At 48.9% G+C, this 19,550-nt stretch overlaps 2 protein-coding genes across 4 annotated transcripts in view; one reads left to right on the forward strand and one right to left on the reverse strand.

Annotated features, from left to right (window-relative positions):
• RAB2B (RAB2B, member RAS oncogene family) overlaps positions 1–19,550 on the reverse strand; it is a 114,292-nt gene that overhangs the window by 87,129 nt on the left and 7,613 nt on the right. The window contains exon 1 of one of the 3 annotated variants that reach the window (XM_063913521.1): positions 14,371–14,464. The exons of the other annotated variants lie outside the window; for them this stretch is intronic. Within the exon in view, the coding sequence (XP_063769591.1) occupies positions 14,371–14,383 (13 nt within the window). The 5' untranslated portion in view covers positions 14,384–14,464. Of the gene's footprint in view, positions 1–14,370; positions 14,465–19,550 lie in introns of those variants that run through there. 3 annotated transcript variants of the gene reach the window in all.
• Positions 13,685–19,550, forward strand: part of TOX4 (TOX high mobility group box family member 4) — a 185,215-nt gene continuing 179,349 nt past the window's right edge. Inside the window, exon 1 of the mRNA XM_063913517.1 lies at positions 13,685–13,759. Within this exon, the coding sequence (XP_063769587.1) occupies positions 13,748–13,759 (12 nt within the window). The 5' untranslated portion in view covers positions 13,685–13,747. The remainder of the gene's footprint in view (positions 13,760–19,550) is intronic.

Here is a 19,550-nt window from a genome sequence, read left to right on the forward strand (position 1 = left end):
CCAGGGTATCAAATTTGTAGAATTTTACAAACGTGTTCTCCCCTGACCACGTAGCTGCTCGGCAGAGTTGTAATGCCGAGACCCCTCGGGCAGCCGCCCAAGATGAGCCCACCTTCCTTGTGGAATGGGCCTTAACAGATTTAGGCTGTGGCAGGCCTGCCACAGAATGTGCAAGTTGAATTGTGTTACAAATCCAACGAGCAATCGACTGCTTAGAAGCAGGCGCACCCAACTTGTTGGGTGCATACAGTATAAACAGCGAGTCAGATTTTCTGACTCCAGCCGTCCTTGAAATGTATATTTTTAAAGCTCTGACAACGTCCAACAACTTGGAGTCCTCCAAGTCGCTTGTAGCCGCAGGCACTACAATAGGCTGGTTCAGGTGAAACGCTGATACCACCTTAGGGAGAAAATGCGGACGCGTCCGCAGCTCTGCCCTATCCGAATGGAAAATTAAATAAGGGCTTTTATAAGATAAAGCCGCCAGTTCAGATACTCTCCTGGCGGAAGCCAGGGCCAGTAACATAGTCACTTTCCATGTGAGATATTTCAAATCCACATTTTTTAGTGGTTCAAACCAATGGGATTTGAGGAAATCTAAAACTACATTTAGATCCCACGGTGCCACCGGAGGCACCACAGGAGGCTGTATATGCAGTACTCCTTTGACAAAAGTCTGGACCTCAGGGACTGAGGACAATTCTTTTTGGAAGAATATTGACAGGGCCGAAATTTGAACCTTAATAGATCCCAATTTGAGACCCATAGACAATCCTGATTGCAGGAAATGTAGGAAACGACCCAGTTGAAATTCCTCCGTCGGAGCACTCCGATCCTCGCACCACGCAACATATTTCCGCCAAATGCGGTGATAATGCTTCACGGTGACTTCCTTTCTTGCCTTAATCAAGGTAGGAATGACTTCTTCTGGAATGCCTTTTCCTTTTAGGATCTGGCGTTCAACCGCCATGCCGTCAAACGCAGCCGCGGTAAGTCTTGAAAGAGGCAGGGACCCTGTTGAAGCAGGTCCCTTCTCAGAGGTAGAGGCCACGGATCGTCCGTGACCATCTCTTGAAGTTCCGGGTACCAAGACCTTCTTGGCCAATCCGGAGCCACTAGTATCGTTCTTACTCCGCTTTGCCGTATGATTTTCAATACCTTTGGTATGAGAGGCAGAGGAGGAAACACATACACCGACTGGTACACCCAAGGTGTTACCAGCGCGTCCACAGCTATTGCCTGCGGATCTCTTGACCTGGCGCAATACCTGTCCAGTTTTTTGTTGAGGCGAGACGCCATCATGTCCACCATTGGTCTTTCCCAACGGTTTATTAGCATGTGGAAAACTTCTGGATGAAGTCCCCACTCTCCCGGGTGAAGATCGTGTCTGCTGAGGAAGTCTGCTTCCCAGTTGTCCACGCCCGGGATGAACACTGCTGACAGTGCTATCACGTGATTCTCCGCCCAGCGAAGGATCCTGGCAGCTTCTGCCATTGCACTCCTGCTTCTTGTGCCACCCTGTCTGTTTACATGGGCGACTGCCGTGATGTTGTCCGACTGGATCAACACCGGTCTTCCTTGAAGCAGAGGTTCCGCCTGGCTTAGAGCATTGTAGATTGCTCTTAGTTCCAGAATGTTTATGTGAAGAGACTTTTCCAGGCTCGACCACACTCCCTGGAAGTTTCTTCCTTGTGTGACTGCTCCCCAGCCTCTCAGGCTGGCGTCCGTGGTCACCAGGATCCAATCCTGTATGCCGAATCTGCGGCCCTCCAATAGATGAGCCCTCTGCAACCACCACAGAAGAGATACCCTTGTCCTTGGAGACAGGGTTATCCGCAGGTGCATCTGAAGATGCGACCCTGACCATTTGTCCAACAGATCCCTTTGGAAAATTCTTGCATGGAATCTGCCGAATGGAATTGCTTCGTAAGAAGCCACCATTTTTCCCAGGACTCTTGTGCATTGATGTACAGACACCTTTCCTGGTTTTAGGAGGTTCCTGACCAGGTCGGATAACTCCTTGGCTTTTTCCTCGGGAAGAAAAACCTTTTTCTGAACCGTGTCCAGAATCATCCCTAGGAACAGCAGACGAGTTGTCGGCAGTAATTGGGATTTTGGAATATTCAGAATCCATCCGTGCTGCTTTAGCACCTCTTGAGATAGTGCTAATCCCATCTCTAGCTGTTCTCTGGACCTTGCCCTTATTAGGAGATCGTCCAAGTATGGGATAATTAATACGCCTTTTCTTCGAAGAAGAATCATCATCTCGGCCATTACCTTTGTAAAGACCCGAGGTGCCGTGGACAAACCAAACGGCAGCGTCTGAAACTGATAGTGACAGTTTTGTACAACGAACCTGAGGTACCCCTGGTGTGAGGGGTAAATTGGAACGTGGAGATACGCATCCTTGATGTCCAAGGATACCATAAAGTCCCCTTCTTCCAGGTTCGCTATCACTGCTCTGAGTGACTCCATCTTGAACTTGAACTTCTTTATGTACAGGTTCAAGGACTTCAGATTTAGAATAGGCCTTACCGAGCCATCCGGCTTCGGTACCACAAATAGAGTGGAATAATACCCCTCCCTTCCCTTGTTGTAGAAGAGGTACCTTGACTATCACCTGCTGAGAGTACAGCTTGTGAATGGCTTCCAAAACCGTCTCCCTTTCGGAGGGGGACGTTGGTAAAGCAGACTTCAGGAAACGGCGAGGTGGATCTGTCTCTAATTCCAACCTGTACCCCTGAGATATTATCTGCAGGATCCAGGGATCTACCTGCGAGTGAGCCCACTGCGCGCTGTAATTTTTGAGACGACCGCCCACCGTCCCCGAGTCCGCTTGAGAAGCCCCAGCGTCATGCTGAGGCTTTTGTAGAAGCCGGGGAGGGCTTCTGTTCCTGGGAAGGAGCTGCCTGTTGCTGTCTCTTCCCTCGACCTCTGCCTCGTGGCAGATATGAATAGCCCTTTGCTCTCTTATTTTTAAAGGAACGAAAGGGCTGCGGTTGAAAAGTCGGTGCCTTTTTCTGTTGGGGAGTGACTTGAGGTAGAAAGGTGGATTTCCCGGCTGTAGCCGTGGCCACCAAATCTGATAGACCGACTCCAAATAACTCCTCCCCTTTATACGGCAAAACTTCCATATGCCGTTTTGAATCCGCATCGCCTGTCCACTGTCGCGTCCATAAAGCTCTTCTGGCCGAAATGGACATAGCACTTACCCGTGATGCCAGTGTGCAGATATCCCTCTGTGCATCACGCATATAAAGAAATGCATCCTTTATTTGTTCTAACGACAGTAAAATATTGTCCCTGTCCAGGGTATCAATATTTTCAATCAGGGACTCTGACCAAACTACCCCAGCACTGCACATCCAGGCAGTCGCTATAGCTGGTCGTAGTATAACACCTGCATGTGTGTATATACTTTTTTGGATATTTTCCATCCTCCTATCTGATGGATCTTTAAGTGCGGCCGTCTCAGGAGAGGGTAACGCCACTTGTTTAGATAAGCGTGTTAGCGCCTTGTCCACCCTAGGAGGTGTTTCCCAGCGCTCCCTAACCTCTGGCGGGAAAGGGTATAATGCCAATAATTTCTTTGAAATTATCAGTTTTTTATCAGGGGCAACCCACGCTTCATCACACACGTCATTTAATTCTTCTGATTCAGGAAAAACTATAGGTAGTTTTTTCACACCCCACATAATACCCTGTTTAGTGGTACCTGTAGTATCAGCTAAATGTAACGCCTCCTTCATTGCCAAAATCATATAACGTGTGGCCCTACTGGAAAATACGGTTGATTCGTCACCGTCACCACTGGAATCAGTGCCTGGGTCTGTGTCGACCGACTGAGGCAAAGGGCGTTTCACAGCCCCTGACGGTGTTTGAGGCGCCTGGACAGGCACTAATTGATTGTCCGGCCGCCTCATGTCGTCAAACGACTGCTTAAGCGAGTTGACGCTATCCCGTAATTCCACAAATAAAGGCATCCATTCTGGTGTCGACCCCCTAGGAGGTGACATCCCCATATTTGGCAATTGCTCCTCCTCCACACCAATATCGTCCTCATACATGTCGACACACACGTACCGACACACAGCAGACACACAGGGAATGCTCTACACGAAGACAGGACCCACTAGCCCTTTGGGGAGACAGAGGGAGAGTCTGCCAGCACACACCAAAAAAGCGCTATATATGACAGGGATAGCCTTATAATAAGTGCTCCCTTATAGCTGCTTTATATATATCAAAATATTGCCATTAAATTTGCCCCCCCTCTCTGTTTTACCCTGTTTCTGTAGTGCAGTGCAGGGGAGAGACCTGGGAGCCGTCCTGACCAGCGGAGCTGTGAGAGGAAATGGCGCCGTGTGCTGAGGAGATAGGCCCCGCCCCTTTTCCGGCGGGCTCGTCTCCCGCTATTTTGTGAATCCAGGCAGGGGTTAAATATCTCCATATAGCCTCTGGGGGCTATATGTGAGGTATTTTTAGCCTTTTAATAGGTTTTCATTTGCCTCCCAGGGCGCCCCCCCCCAGCGCCCTGCACCCTCAGTGACTGCGTGTGAAGTGTGCTGAGAGGAAAATGGCGCACAGCTGCAGTGCTGTGCGCTACCTTTAGAAGACTGCAGGAGTCTTCAGCCGCCGATTCTGGACCTCTTCTTACTTCAGCATCTGCAAGGGGGCCGGCGGCGCGGCTCCGGTGACCATCCAGGCTGTACCTGTGATCGTCCCTCTGGAGCTGATGTCCAGTAGCCAAGAAGCCAATCCATCCTGCACGCAGGTGAGTTCACTTCTTCTCCCCTCTGTCCCTCGTTGCAGTGATCCTGTTGCCAGCAGGAATCACTGTAAAATAAAAAACCTAAGCTAAACTTTCTCTAAGCAGCTCTTTATGAGAGCCACCTAGAATTGCACCCTTCTCGGCCGGGCACAAAAATCTAACTGGAGTCTGGAGGAGGGTCATAGGGGGAGGAGCCAGTGCACACCACCTGATCTGGAAAAGCTTTACTTTTTGTGCCCTGTCTCCTGCGGAGCCGCTATTCCCCATGGTCCTTTCAGGAACCCCAGCATCCACTAGGACGATAGAGAAATTAAACGATAAACACTTTTTTTTTTTTTTTTAAAGCATTCTAACTTTGCAGCTTTTTTTCAACCCCTGCCTAATACCTTTGCACAGTACTAATATTGTATATAATTACACTGCCTGACAGGTAATTAATATCCGAAACGTTGCAAAACCCAAAACCACTGATGTGATTTATTTTCGTATAAGTCCACTGAGTGCCGTTTACTTGTTTTGTGTACTATTCATATGGCTTCTAGCCCTAGCCGTCCCCCCAGGCAGGTTAGCGTAGGGAGCAGGAGAGAGGTAAATTAAATACCATGTCCCTTGTCGTCATTGTGGTCATGAGACCACTGGCACCGACTGTCGGCATTTTGTATCACACCCAATTGACTTACTTTGCCACAATACCATTATTAGTCTTTGTTACTTACTAACAGAATAATATCAAGCGATCCCTCCTAGGACACAGCAAAAATAAGAATTTACTCACCGATAATTCTATTTCTCGTAGTCCGTAGTGGATGCTGGGGACTCCGTAAGGACCATGGGGAATAGACGGCGCCGCAGGAGACTGGGCACACTAAAAGAAAGATTTGGTACTACCTGGTGTGCACTGGCTCCTCCCTCTATGCCCCTCCTCCAGACCTCAGTTAGGATACTGTGCCCGGAAGAGCTGACACAATAAGGAAGGATTTTGAATCCCGGGTAAGACTCATACCAGCCACACCAATCACACCGTATAACTCGTGATATTTTACCCAGTTAACAGTATGAATAACAACTGAGCCTCTCCACAGATGGCTCAACAATAACCCTTTAGTTAGGCAATAACTATATACAAGTATTGCAGACAATCCGCACTTGGGATGGGCGCCCAGCATCCACTACGGACTACGAGAAATAGAATTATCGGTGAGTAAATTCTTATTTTCTCTAACGTCCTAGTGGATGCTGGGGACGTAAGGACCATGGGGATTATACCAGAGCTCCCAAACGGGCGGGAGAGTGCGGATGACTCTGCAGCACCGAATGAGAGAACTCCAGGTCCTCCTCAGCCAGGGTATCAAATTTGTAGAATTTAGCAAACGTGTTTGCCCCTGACCAAGTAGCAGCTCGGCAAAGTTGTAAAGCCGAGACCCCTCGGGCAGCCGCCCAAGATGAGCCCACCTTCCTCGTGGAATGGGCTTTCACTGATTTAGGATGCGGCAAACCAGCCGCAGAATGCGCCAGCTGAATTGTGCTACAAATCCAGCGAGCAACAGTCTGCTTAGAAGCAGGAGCACCTATTTTGTTGGGTGCATACAGGATAAAAAGCGAGTCAGTTTTCCTGACTCCAGCCGTCCTGGAAACATACATTTTTAAGGCCCCGACTACGTCCAGTAACTTGGAATCCTCCAAGTCCTTAGTAGCCGCAGGCACTACAATAGGTTGGTTCAAGTGAAAAGCTGATACCACCTTAGGGAGAAACTGGGGACGAGTCCTCAATTCTGCCCTATCCATATGGAAAATCAGATAAGGGCTTTTACACGACAAAGCCGCCAATTCTGACACACGCCTGGCCGAAGCCAAGGCCAATAACATGACCACTTTCCACGTGAGATATTTGAGATCCACGGTTTTAAGTGGTTCAAACCAATGTGATTTTAGGAAACTCAACACCACATTGAGATCCCAAGGTGCCACAGGAGGCACAAAAGGGGGCTGAATATGAAGCACTCCCTTTACAAAAGTCTGAACTTCAGGCAGTGAAGCCAGTTCTTTCTGGAAGAAAATCGACAGAGCCGAAATCTGGACCTTAATGGAACCCAATTTTAGGCCCATAGTCACTCCTGACTGTAGGAAGTGCAGAAAACGACCCAGCTGAAATTCCTCTGTGGGGGCCTTCCTGGCCTCACACCACGCAACATATTTTCGCCAAATGCGGTGATAATGGTTTGCGGTTACTTCTTTCCTGGCTTTTATCAGCATAGGAATGACTTCCTCCGGAATGCCCTTTTCCTTTAGGATCCGGAATTCAACCGCCATGCCGTCAAACGCAGCCGCGGTAAGTCTTGGAACAGACAGGGCCCCTGCTGTAGCAGATCCTGTCTGAGGGGTAGAGGCCATGGGTCCTCTGATAACATTTCTTGAAGTTCCGGGTACCAAGCTCTTCTGGGCCAATCCGGAACCACGAGTATCGTTCTTACTCCTCGTCCTCTTATTATTCTCAGTACCTTTGGTATGAGGGGCAGAGGAGGAAACACATAAACCGACTGGTACACCCACGGTGTCACTAGCGCGTCCACAGCTATCGCCTGAGGGTCCCTTGACCTGGCGCAATATCTCTTTAGCTTTTTGTTGAGGCGGGACGCCATCATGTCCACCTGTGGCCTTTCCCAACGGTTTACCAACAGTAGGAAGACTTCTGGATGAAGTCCCCACTCTCCCGGGTGTAGGTCGTGTCTGCTGAGGAAGTCTGCTTCCCAGTTGTCCACTCCCGGAATGAACACTGCCGACAGTGCTATTATGTGATTTTCCGCCCATCGGAGAATCCTTGCGGCTTCTGCCATCGCCATCCTGCTTTTTGTGCCGCCCTGTCGGTTTACATGGGCGACTGCCGTGATGTTGTCTGACTGGATCAGTACCGGCTGGTTTTGAAGCAGGGGTTTTGCCTGACTTAGGGCATTGTAAATGGCCCTTAGTTCCAGAATATTTATGTGCAGGGAAGTCTCCTGACTTGACCATAGTCCTTGGAAGTTTCTTCCCTGTGTGACTGCTCCCCAGCCTCGAAGGCTGGCATCCGTGGTCACCAGGACCCAGTCCTGTATGCCGAATCTGCGGCCCTCTAGAAGATGAGCACTCTGCAGCCACCACAGTAGAGACACCCTGGTCCTTGGAGACAGGGTTATCAGTTGATGCATCTGAAGATGCGATCCGGACCACTTGTCCAAGAGGTCCCACTGGAAGGTCCTTGCATGGAACCTGCCGAATGGAATTGCTTTGTATGAAGCCACCATTTTTTCCAGGACTCGTGTGCAGTGATGCACCGATACCCGTTTTGGTTTTAGGAGGTCTCTGACTAGAGATGACAGCTCCTTGGCTTTCTCCTGCGGGAGAAACACATTTTTCTGTTCCGTGTCCAGAATCATCCCCAGGAACAGTAAGCGTTTGGAAGGAACCAGTTGTGACTTTGGGATGTTTGGAATCCAGCCATGCTGTTGTAGCACTTCCCGAGATAGTGCTACTCCGACCAGTAACTGCTCCCTGGACCTCGCCTTTATTAGGAGATCGTCCAAGTATGGGATAATTAAAACTCCCTTTTTTTTTAAGGAGTATCATCATTTCCGCCATTACCTTGGTAAACACCCTCGGTGCCGTGGACAGTCCAAACGGTAGTGTCTGGAATTGGTAATGACAATCCTGTACCACAAATCTGAGGTACTCCTGGTGAGGACGGTAAATTGGGACATGCAGGTAAGCATCCTTGACGTTCAGGGATACCATGTAATCCCCCTCTTCCAGGCTTGCAATAACCGCCCTGAGCGATTCCATCTTGAACTTGAATTTTTTTTATATATGTGTTCAAGGATTTCAAATTTAACATGGGTCTCACCGAACCGTCCGGTTTCGGTACCACAAACAGTGTGGAATAGTAACCCCGTCCTTGTTGAAGTAGAAGCACCTTGACTATCACCTGCTGGGAATACAGCTTGTGAATTTGCCTCTAGCACAGCCTCCCTGCCTGAGGGAGTTGTCGGCAAGGCAGATTTGAGGAAACGGCGGGGGGGAGACGCCTCGAATTCCAGCCTGTACCCCTGAGATACTACTTGAAGGATCCAGGGATCCACCTGTGAGCGAGCCCACTGATCGCTGAAATTTTTGAGGCGGCCCCCCACCGTACCTGGCTACGCCTGTGGAGCCCCCGCGTCATGCGGTGGACTCAGAGGAAGCGGGGGAAGAATTTTGATTCTGGGAACTGGCTGACTGGTGCAGCTTTTTCCCTCTTCCCTCGTCTCTGTGCAGAAAGGAAGCGCCTTTGACCCGCTTGCTTTTCTGAAGCCAAAAGGACTGTACCTGATAATACAGTGCTTTCTTAGGCTGTGAGGAAACCTGAGGTAAAAAATTTTCTTCCCAGCTGTTGCTGTGGATACGAGGTCCCAGAGACCATCCCCAAACAATTCCTCACCCTTATAAGGCTCTATGTGCCTTTTAAAGTCAGCATCACCTGTCCAGTGTCGGGTCACTAATACCCTCCTGACAGAATGGACATTGCATTAATTCAGGATGCCAGCCAGCAAAATATCCCTCTGTGCATCCCTCATATATAAGACGACGTCTTATGTTCGCAAAATAGTATCCCTGTTTGACAGGGTTACAGACCACGCTGCAGCAGCACTATCTGCAGGTCTCAGTCTAGTACCTGAGTGTGTAAATACAGACTTCAGGATAGCCTCCTGCTTTTTATCAGCAGGTACCTTCAAAGTGGCCGTATCCTAAGACGGCAGTGCCACCTTTTTTGACAAACGTGTGAGCGCCTTATCCACCCTAGGCGATATCTCCCAGCGTAACTTATCCTCTGGCGGGAAAAGGTACGCCATCAGTAACTTTTTAGAAATTACCAGTTTCTTATCGGGGGAACCCACGCTTTTTCACACTTCATTCACTCATTTGATGGGGGAACAAAACACTGCCTGCTTTTTCTCCCCAAACATAAAACCCTTTTTTAGTGGTACTTGGGTTAATGTCAGAATGTGTAACACATTTTTTATTGCCGGGATCATGTAACGGATGTTCCTAGTGGATTGTGTACAGTGATCGCGCTGGGACAGAAATGATGTGGGTCCCAGGGACCCATCATTTATAAAATTTGGAGTCCCACTTCATTATTTTTGGGTCACATCAAATTTTATTGAAACTAAATCTATTAAATGGGCATCAGACCTCTAAACATACCCTTTAAATACACTTAAACCTCTATATGTGTCCTTTAAAGTCCCTCAGACCACCTTACATGGAATTAGATCATTCTACATACCCCTAAAATTCCCATCAGATCCCCCACATGCCCTCAGACATTGCACATATAAACAGTGGTGGAACTAGTGAGTGGTGGACCCAGGTTAAAAAATATGCTTTGGGTCCCCCACTCATACGCCTCCCCCCACACATGCTAAAGATTAGCAAGACTGAGTGCCCTTGGCTGTGCTCCCTCCACGGTAACACGTTTCCCACTACACATTGCGGCACTACATCCCCCCCCCTACAAACTACATCCCTGCACTATAGTCCCCTTATAATATGCTATACTACTTTGCTGTACTACGTTACATCACCCTATATATACCTTGCACTACATCACTACACTCCATTTTTGCACTACACCCTTCCTATACCCTGCCGTACATCACTACACTACAATACTTAATACATCCCCCTACATGCCGCACCACATACACTACATCCCTCCATATGCTGAACTACATCACTACACTACATCCCCCCCATGCGCTGCACTACATCACTATATCTTCCTCCCTAAACGCTGCACTAATTTACTACAGTACACTACACATTAACATTAGCAACATCCCTCCAGATACCTTCTCAGCTCCTCTGTCCTATGGAACTCAAACAGGGTAGAATGAGGGTGCAGGCAGGGTAGTGTGAAAGAGGGGAACAAATTTAAATTGGTGGTGACAAGGTGGAGGGTAAGAAGCGGTCGAGCCTAGTCCTCAGAACATGAGGAGCAGATTATAATATAGAGGGTCAGTCATGTGCGGTCGCACCTGAGACCATCAGTGCAAAGTACTGATTTTAGTACTTTGCTAATGTGTGGGACCTGTTCTGCATGTGAGCGAGCAGGTCCTGTGGCACAGGATGCAGGCCGGCATTTGATTGGCAGTCTGATAACATTTCATTTCGGGGAGGTGCGGCAGGTTACAGGGGAAAGATTGCAGCATTGTGGGAACAGGGAAATGAAGGGGACAGGCTATGTCCTGCAGAAACTGCCCCCTACTCTTCTCCAGGGTTCTCTTGTCGTATTCCTGCCCATGCCACCCTCAGCCGCCTCCTGTCCCGCCACCTACTGCTGGCATCTTCTGTGGGCATGACTCCAGCATGCTGCTTACTCCGCAGTTAGTATTCTGCAGAGCCAGATTGTCTACCCATTAAATACCCCCCCCCCCCTTCCCCAACTGTAGCACGCAAGATGATTTTTCTGTGTACTGATGAGCCCCCTCACCTGCTGTAGTTATAGCCCACCATCCTCAGACCTGACATTGATAGTGGCAGCGAGGGGCTCTATCCAGTGCTGCTAGAACAGCCAGAATGCTGTGTGTAATCTGGCAACAGCCTCTTCATCCCAGAGTCCTTAGGGTTGCCATGGGTTTATACATTTGTGTTCTGTGTTATTCAGTCAAACACACCATGACCCTATATACACAGGAGGTTTCCACATTTCATCCTAGACTGTCAGCCCCGCCCCCCGCATTGTAGCAGCTGAATGACTAAACCAGTAAAGGCACTGGCAATCCCCACCCCCAATGCACAGCACCACGCCGTCCCCCGCTGCCGCACACACAGCACTCCCCCATCCCTGCACCGCACCTACCCTGCTAGTCGGTGACACTCCTTCGCACTCCCCCATCCCTGCACCGCACCTCCCCTCCCGACTGCTAGTGAGTTTTAGTCCACCGCACTCCTATCCCTGCACCGCACCTCCCCCCGCTACTCGGTGACACTCCTCCACTCTCCCCCATCCCTGCACCGCGCTGCTGCTGGTGAGTGACAACGCACCGTACCACACTCCCCTCCGTTGCCTAAGCATACCTTACCTTTGATAGGATGATCGGGGTACGGTGAAGCAGAAGGGGAGAGCAGGAGATCACACTCTCCATAAAGTCTCCTCCCCTTTCTCTGCTGACAAAGTGAAACTGACAGACTCGCACAGGACATGGACAGCGCTGCTGGCCAGAGTGCATCCTGAGGGACCCAACGGGTTTTAATTTTCGGGTCCTCACTGTCATTTTTGGGGTCAAATACGCGCTGTAGCGCGTTTTTGCGATCACTGGTGTATATGTCTCAACCTCGTCGACACTGGAGTCAGACTCCGCGTCGACATCTGTGTCTGCCATCTGAGGGAGCGGCGTTTTTTAGCCCCTGATGGCCTTTGAGACGCTTGGGCAGGCACGGGCCGAGAAGCCGGCTGCTCCCATAGCTGTCACGTCATCCAGCCGTTTATGTAAGGAGTTGACACTGTCGGTAAATACCTTCCACCTATCCATCCACTCTGGTGTCGGCCCACAGGGGGCGACATCCCATTTATCGGCATCTGCTCCGCCTCCACATAAGCCTCATCAAACATGTCGACACAGTCGTACCGACACACCACACACACACAGGGAATGCTCTGACTGAGGACAGGACCCCACACAGCCCTTTGGGGAGACAGAGAGAGAGTATGCCAGCACACACCAGAGCGCTATATAATGTAGGGATAAACACTATCACTGAGTGAATTTTCCCCAATAGCAGCTTGTAAAAACAATATTGTGCCTAAATTTAGTGCCCCCCCTCTCTTTTTAACCCTTTGAGCCTGAAAACTACAGGGGAGAGCCTGGGGAGCTGTCTTCCAGCTATACTGTGAAGAGAACATGGCGCCAGTGTGCTGAGGGAGATGGCTCCGCCCCTTTTTCGGCGGACTTTTCTCCCGCTATTTTCTGTATCCTGGCAGGGGTAATTACCACATATATAGCCTCTGGGGCTATATATTGTGGTTATTTTGCCAGCCAAGGTGTTTTAATTGCTGCTCAGGGCGCCCCCCCCCCCCAGCGCCCTGCACCCTCAGTGACCGGAGTGTGAAGTGTGTAATGAGGAGCAATGGCGCACAGCTGCAGTGCTGTGCGCTACCTTGGTGAAGACTGAAGTCTTCATGCCGCCGATTTTCCGGACCATCTTCATGCTTCTGGCTCTGTAAGGGGGACGGCGGAGCGGCTCCGGGAACGAACACCAAGGACGGGTCCTGCGGTCGATCCCCCTGGAGCTAATGGTGTCCAGTAGCCTAAGAAGCCCAAGCTAGCTGCAAGCAGGTAGGTTCGCTTCTTCTCCCCTTAGTCCCTCGTTGCAGTGAGCCTGTTGCCAGCAGGTCTCACTGTAAAATAAAAAACCTAACATATACTTTCTTTCTAGGAGCTCAGGAGAGCCCCTAGTGTGCATCCAGCTCGGCCGGGCACAGAAATCTAACTGAGGTCTGGAGGAGGGGCATAGAGGGAGGAGCCAGTGCACACCAGGTAGTACCAAATCTTTCTTTTAGTGTGCCCAGTCTCATGCGGAGCCGTCTATTCCCCATGGTCCTTACGGAGTCCCCAGCATCCACTAGGACGTTAGAGAAACAAGCATGCACATAGTAATTAGCTCCTCCTCTAAGAATGAGGATGAAGGACATGGAATGCAAAACATCAGCGGGATTGGAGGTCAATATCAGGTGGCAGGCATCCAGGAGAGATAAGGAAGCATATTCTGTGAATAGATTCTATGTAATCTGTTTAGTTAACACTACTAAAAAGTTGTTTTACACAGAACTACAAATATTAATTTTAGCAGGAGCATCTGAAAACAGCTGTTCTTAAAATGCCTGGATTCTGAATCCAATATCTTAATCCCTGAAGAACAAAGAAGATACAGTTTTAGACTTCAACTCTGAATAAAAGGAGGATGATCAGTTGGGTAAGTCTCCAAATATAATGTTTTACTAAGAAAGAGGAACCTGGTGATATCCGTGTATGAAAAAAAATTACCTCATTTTCAAACTAATCACTTATTCAGATAAGGCGGAATATGCATCGTTTCCAAAGTGATTTGTACATTTTGCAACAGCAATACGTTTTCTAGCCTCAAGTATAGCAAGTGCAGAATGGCAGCTGGCACTTTAGGTATGGTTTACAAAATAGCAAATCATATAAGCTGGACACACATAGGCTAATCAACCCAGCCGAAGATCAACTTTACAGGGCCTGTTTGTACATTTTATACTGACCGCCTATACCTTCCAACCACATTCAACAACGTGCCCAGTAACGATCCTATCAATTATTTTTGGGAGGAATCATACACACTACAATAGTAAGCTAAATGCCCAATACAGTCTTTGAGATTGTAGCGTATATGACTTAACTTCAAATAGAAACAATCATATCATTTTCATGCCGGCTAAGTACTGTAAGTAATTTGATCACTTAAATCTCCACTGACATACTTGATTTGTGAGATTCTGATGAAACCTTCATTTGCTACAACCCCCCCCCCACACACTCCATCCCACCAACCCAACCTCTTACCAAATTGCTGCATTTCTCACAGGGGCAGTTTACTATGATACTGTAGTGTGACCGTGCAGTTTAATCCAGTCTCTAGGTCGCCCACCATTGGTCGACCAGGTCTCTAGGTCGACAGGTCAATAGATTTACAGAAGTTTTTCACAATTTTTTTCACTTTTTGACCTTTTTCGTACTTAACGATTCACGGGGACTACGACTGGGAACAGTAACATGTGCCGTGCGAAGCGGTAGAGGAGCGAGGTACCTTGCCCGAAGCATGGCGAGCCATGCGAGGGGACACGGTGCACTAATTGGGGTTCCCAGTCACTGTACGGAGAAAAAACAAAAAAAAACCCACATTAAAAACTCATGTCGACCTAGACCATGTCAACTTAGAGACCCTGTCGACCAAGTTACTGTCAACCTTGCATACTATACCCGCAATTTAAATAAACACACGATACAAGGGGTAATAAAGGGTCATTTTTTGCTTAAGTTAGCAAGCAAGTACATTGAGATCATATATAGATATATCACCAAAACATTAATATCGTTAATTGTTGTCACAGTAAAGAAGTATTCAGGAAAACTTCTATACATGACCGAAAAACTGAAAAAAAAAAAAAAAAAAATTGTCCATGAATAGATCATAACTGGACGCAATTGAACTTAAAAAAATAAGAATTTACTCACCGGTAATTCTATTTCTCGTAGTCCGTAGTGGATGCTGGGAACTCCGTAAGGACCATGGGGAATAGACGGGCTCCGCAGGAGACTGGGCACTCTAAAAGAAAGATTAGGTACTATCTGGTGTGCACTGGCTCCTCCCTCTATGCCCCTCCTCCAGACCTCAGTTAGGGAAACTGTGCCCGGAAGAGCTGACACAACAAGGAAAGAATTTGGAATCCAGGGTAAGACTCATACCAGCCACACCAATCACACTGTACAACTTGTGATAACCATACCCAGTTAACAGTATGAACAACAACTGAGTCTCATTTAACGGATGGCTCATTACAATAACCCTTTAGTTAAGCAATAACTATATACATGTATTGCAGAGAGTCCGCACTTGGGACGGGCGCCCAGCATCCACTACGGACTACGAGAAATAGAATTACCGGTGAGTAAATTCTTATTTTCTCTGACGTCCTAGTGGATGCTGGGAACTCCGTAAGGACCATGGGGATTATACCAAAGCTCCCAAACGGGCGGGAGAGTGCGGATGACTCTGCAGCACCGCATGAGCAAACTCAAGGTCCTCCTCAGCCAGGGTATCAAACTTGTAGAACTTAGCAAACTTGTTTGACCCCGACCAAGTAGCAGCTCGGCAAAGCTGTAAAGCCGAGACCCCTCGGGCAGCCGCCCAAGAAGAGCCCACCTTCCTTGTGGAATGGGCTTTCACCATTTTGGATGCGGCAATCCAGCCGCAGAGTGAACCAGCTGAATCGTGCTATAGATCCAGCGAGCAATAGTCTGCTTCGAAGCAGGAGCGCCAACCTTGTTGGCTGCATACATAATAAACAGCAAGTCAGACTTTCTGGCTCCCGCCGTTCCGGAAACATAAATTTTCAAAGCCCGGACTACGTCCAGCAACTTGGAATCCTCCAAGTCCCTAGTAGCCGCAGGCACCACAATAGGCTGGTTCAAATGAAACGATGATACCACCCTAGGGAGAAATTGGGGACGAGTCCTCAATTCTGCCCTGACCATATGGAAGATCAGATAAGGGCTTTTACATGACAAAACCGCCAATTCTGACACACGCCTAGCCGAAGGTAAGGCCAATAGCATGACCACTTTCCACGTGAGATATTTTAGCTCCACGGTCTTAAGTGGCTCAAACCAGTGGGATTTTAGGAAATCCAACACAACGTTAAGATCCCAAGGTGCCACCGGTGGGAATCGACCCCGCTGGAATTCCTCTGTAGGGCCTTCCCGGCCTCCTACCAAGCAACCTATTTTCGCTATATACAGTGAAAAAGTCTTGCTGTCACGTCTTTCCTAGCCTTTATCAGCGTAGGAATAACTGCATCCGGAATGCCCTTTTCCGCTATGATGCGGCGTTCAACCGCCATGCCGTCAAATGCAGCCGCGGTAAGTCTTGGAATAGACAGGGCCCCTGTTGCAACATGTCCTGTCTGAGAGGCAGAAGCCCTGAGTCCTCCGAGAGCATTTCTGGCAGCTCCGGGTACCGAGTCCTTCTTGGCCAATTCGGAGCAAAGAATATTGTTCTCACTCCTCCTTTTATTACAATTCTCAGCACTTGGGTATGAGAGGAAGAGGAGGGAATACATAGACCGACTGGAACACCCACGGTGTTACTAGTGCGACCACAGCTATCACCTGAGGGTCCCTTGACCCGGCGTAAAACCTTTTTTAGCTTTTTATTGAGGTGGGACGCCATCTAGTCCACCTGAGGCAGTTCCCATCAATTTGCAAACTGCGTGAAGACTTCCTGATGAAGTCCCCACTTTCCCGGGTGGAGGTCGTGCCTGCTGAGGAAGTCTGCTTCCCAGTTGTCCACTCCCGGAATGAACACTGCTGACAGTGCGCTTACTTGATTCTCCGCCCAGCGAAGAATTCTGGTGGCTTCTACCCTCGCCACCCTGCTCCTTGTGCCGCCTTGGCGGTTTACATGAACCCCTGCGGTCTGACTGGATCAGAACCGGTTGGTCGCGAAGCAGGATCTCCGCTTGACTTAGGGCGTTGTATATGGCCCTTAGTTCCAGGATATTGATGTGGAGGCAAGTCTGTTGACTTGACCACAGACCTTGGAAATTTCTTCCCTGTGTAACTGCCCCCCACCCTCGGAGGCTTGGATCCGTGGTCACCAGGATCCAGTCCTGAATGCCGAATCTGCGGCCCTCGAGAAGGTGAGCACTCTGCAGCCACCACAGGAGAGACACCCTGGCCCTGGGGGATAGGGTGATTAACCGATGCATCTGAAGAGGTGATCCAGACCACTTGTCCAGTAAGTCCCATTGGAAGGTCCTCGCATGGAACCTGCCTAAGGGGATGGCCTCGTATGATGCCACCATCCTTCCCAGGACTCGAGTGCAGTGATGCACTGACACCTGTTTTGGTTTTAATAGATTCCTGACCAGTGTCATGAGCTCCTGAGCTCTCTCTATCGGGAGATAAACCCTTTTCTGGTCTGTGTCTAGGATCGTGCCTAGGAGAGGCAGATGAGCTGTAGGAACCAACTGCGACTTTGGAATATATAGAATCCAGCCGTGTTGCCGTTACACTTCCAGAGAAAGTGATACGCTGTTCAGCAACTGCTCTCTTGATCTCGCTTGTATGAGGAGATCGTCCAAGTACGTGATAATAGTGACACCTTGCTTCCGCAGGACCACAATCATATCCGCCATTACCTTGGTTATGACAATCCCGTACCGCAATTCTGAGGTACGCCTAATGAGGTGGATAAATGGGGACATGAAGGTATGCATCCCTTATGACCCGATTCACGATAAAGTCTCCCTCTGTTTAGGCTTGCCCTGACCGCTCTTAGCGATTCCATCTTGAACTTGAACCTTCTCAGGTATATGTTCAGGGATTTTTAATTCAATATGGGTCTGACCGAACCGTCTGGTTTCGGGATTACAACATGGTCGAATAATAACACCCTCTTGTTGAAGGAGGGGTCCCTTGACCTCCACCTGTTAAAGATACAATTTGTGAATTGCAGTTAACACTGGCTCCCTCTCTTGGGGGGAAGCCCGCAGGGCCGTCGGTGAGGGGGCATCTTCTCACAGTCCAGCTTGTATCCCTGAGACACAATATCTATTGCCCAGGGACCTAACAGGGAGTGAACCCACTTGTGGCTGAACTTACGAAGGCGTGTCCCCACCGGGCCTAGCTCTGCCTGTGGAGCCCCAGCGGCATAGGTGGATTTTTGTAGGGGCCGGGGAGGACTTCTGTTCCTGGGAACTAGCTGTATTGATCCCGGCTCTGACAAGAAAGGACGCACCTCAGACTTTCTTGTTTCTTTATTCGAAAGGCTGCATTTAATAATGTCGTGCTTTCTTAGGCTGTGCAGGAATATAAGGCAAACTAGCAGAATTACCAGCTATAGCTGTGGAGACCAGGCCCGAGAACCCTTCTCCACACAATCCTCAGCCTTCCATATGCCTCTTAAGTCGGCATCATCTGTCCAATGCATATTCTACAGGACACGTCAAGCAGAGATCGACATAGCTTTGACTCTAGGACCCAGTATACTCATGTCTCTTTGGGCATGCTTTATAACTATATATCTATCACTTAAGACAGCATCTTTTTTATATTTACTAGGGTCTCAATCTCTGCTGATAAGGTACCTGTCCACGCTGCCACAGCGCTATAAACCCATGCCGACACAATCGCCGGTCTGGGTAGTATACTAGAATGTGCACGCTATCTGCAGGATCCCTGAGAATAGCAAGTGCTACCGTCTGTGCAAACAGGACACCCTAGGGGAAGATTCTCAACACATCCTGGCCCTAGTGGGGAAAGGATACAGCCTGAGAATTCTCTTGTGGGAAGCTGCCGTCTCTTGTCTGGAGATTCCCGCTCTTTTTCCTCATGAGAGGAGGGAAATTTACCTCAGCATTCTTCCCCTTAAACATGTGTACTCTCGTGTCAGGGACAGATGAGTCATCAGTGATATGCAAATCATCTTTTATTTCAATAATCATATATTGAATACCTTCTAGCCATCTTGGCTGTAACTTTGCATTATCATAGTCGACAGTGGAGTTAAACTCCGTGTCGATACCAGTGTTTATTATTTTGGATAGTGAGCATTGTGAGACTCTGAAGGTCTCTGTGACATAGGGACAGACATGGGTAGATTTCCTGTCTGTTCCCTAACCATTTGTGCAATAAATTCACCTTAGCACTTACACATATCCAAACAGGTGTCGGCGTTGTCGACGGAGACACCCTCTCACACACATATCCGCTCTATAACCTCCTTAGAGGAGCCTTTTACCCCAGACATGTCGACACACGCGTACCGACACACCACACACACAGGGGATGCTCTATTTGAGGACAGTTCCCCCACAAGGCCCTTTGGAGAGACAGAGAGAGAGTATGCCAGCACACACCCCAGCGCTATATAACCCAGGGATTACACTACAACTCAGTGTTTACCCAGTAGCTGCTGTATATACAATTTTTGCGCCTAAATTTATGTGCCCCCCCTCTCTTTT

The sequence above is a fragment of the Pseudophryne corroboree genome, chromosome 1 (assembly GCF_028390025.1).
Source record: "Pseudophryne corroboree isolate aPseCor3 chromosome 1, aPseCor3.hap2, whole genome shotgun sequence".
Lineage (NCBI taxonomy): Eukaryota > Metazoa > Chordata > Amphibia > Anura > Myobatrachidae > Pseudophryne > Pseudophryne corroboree.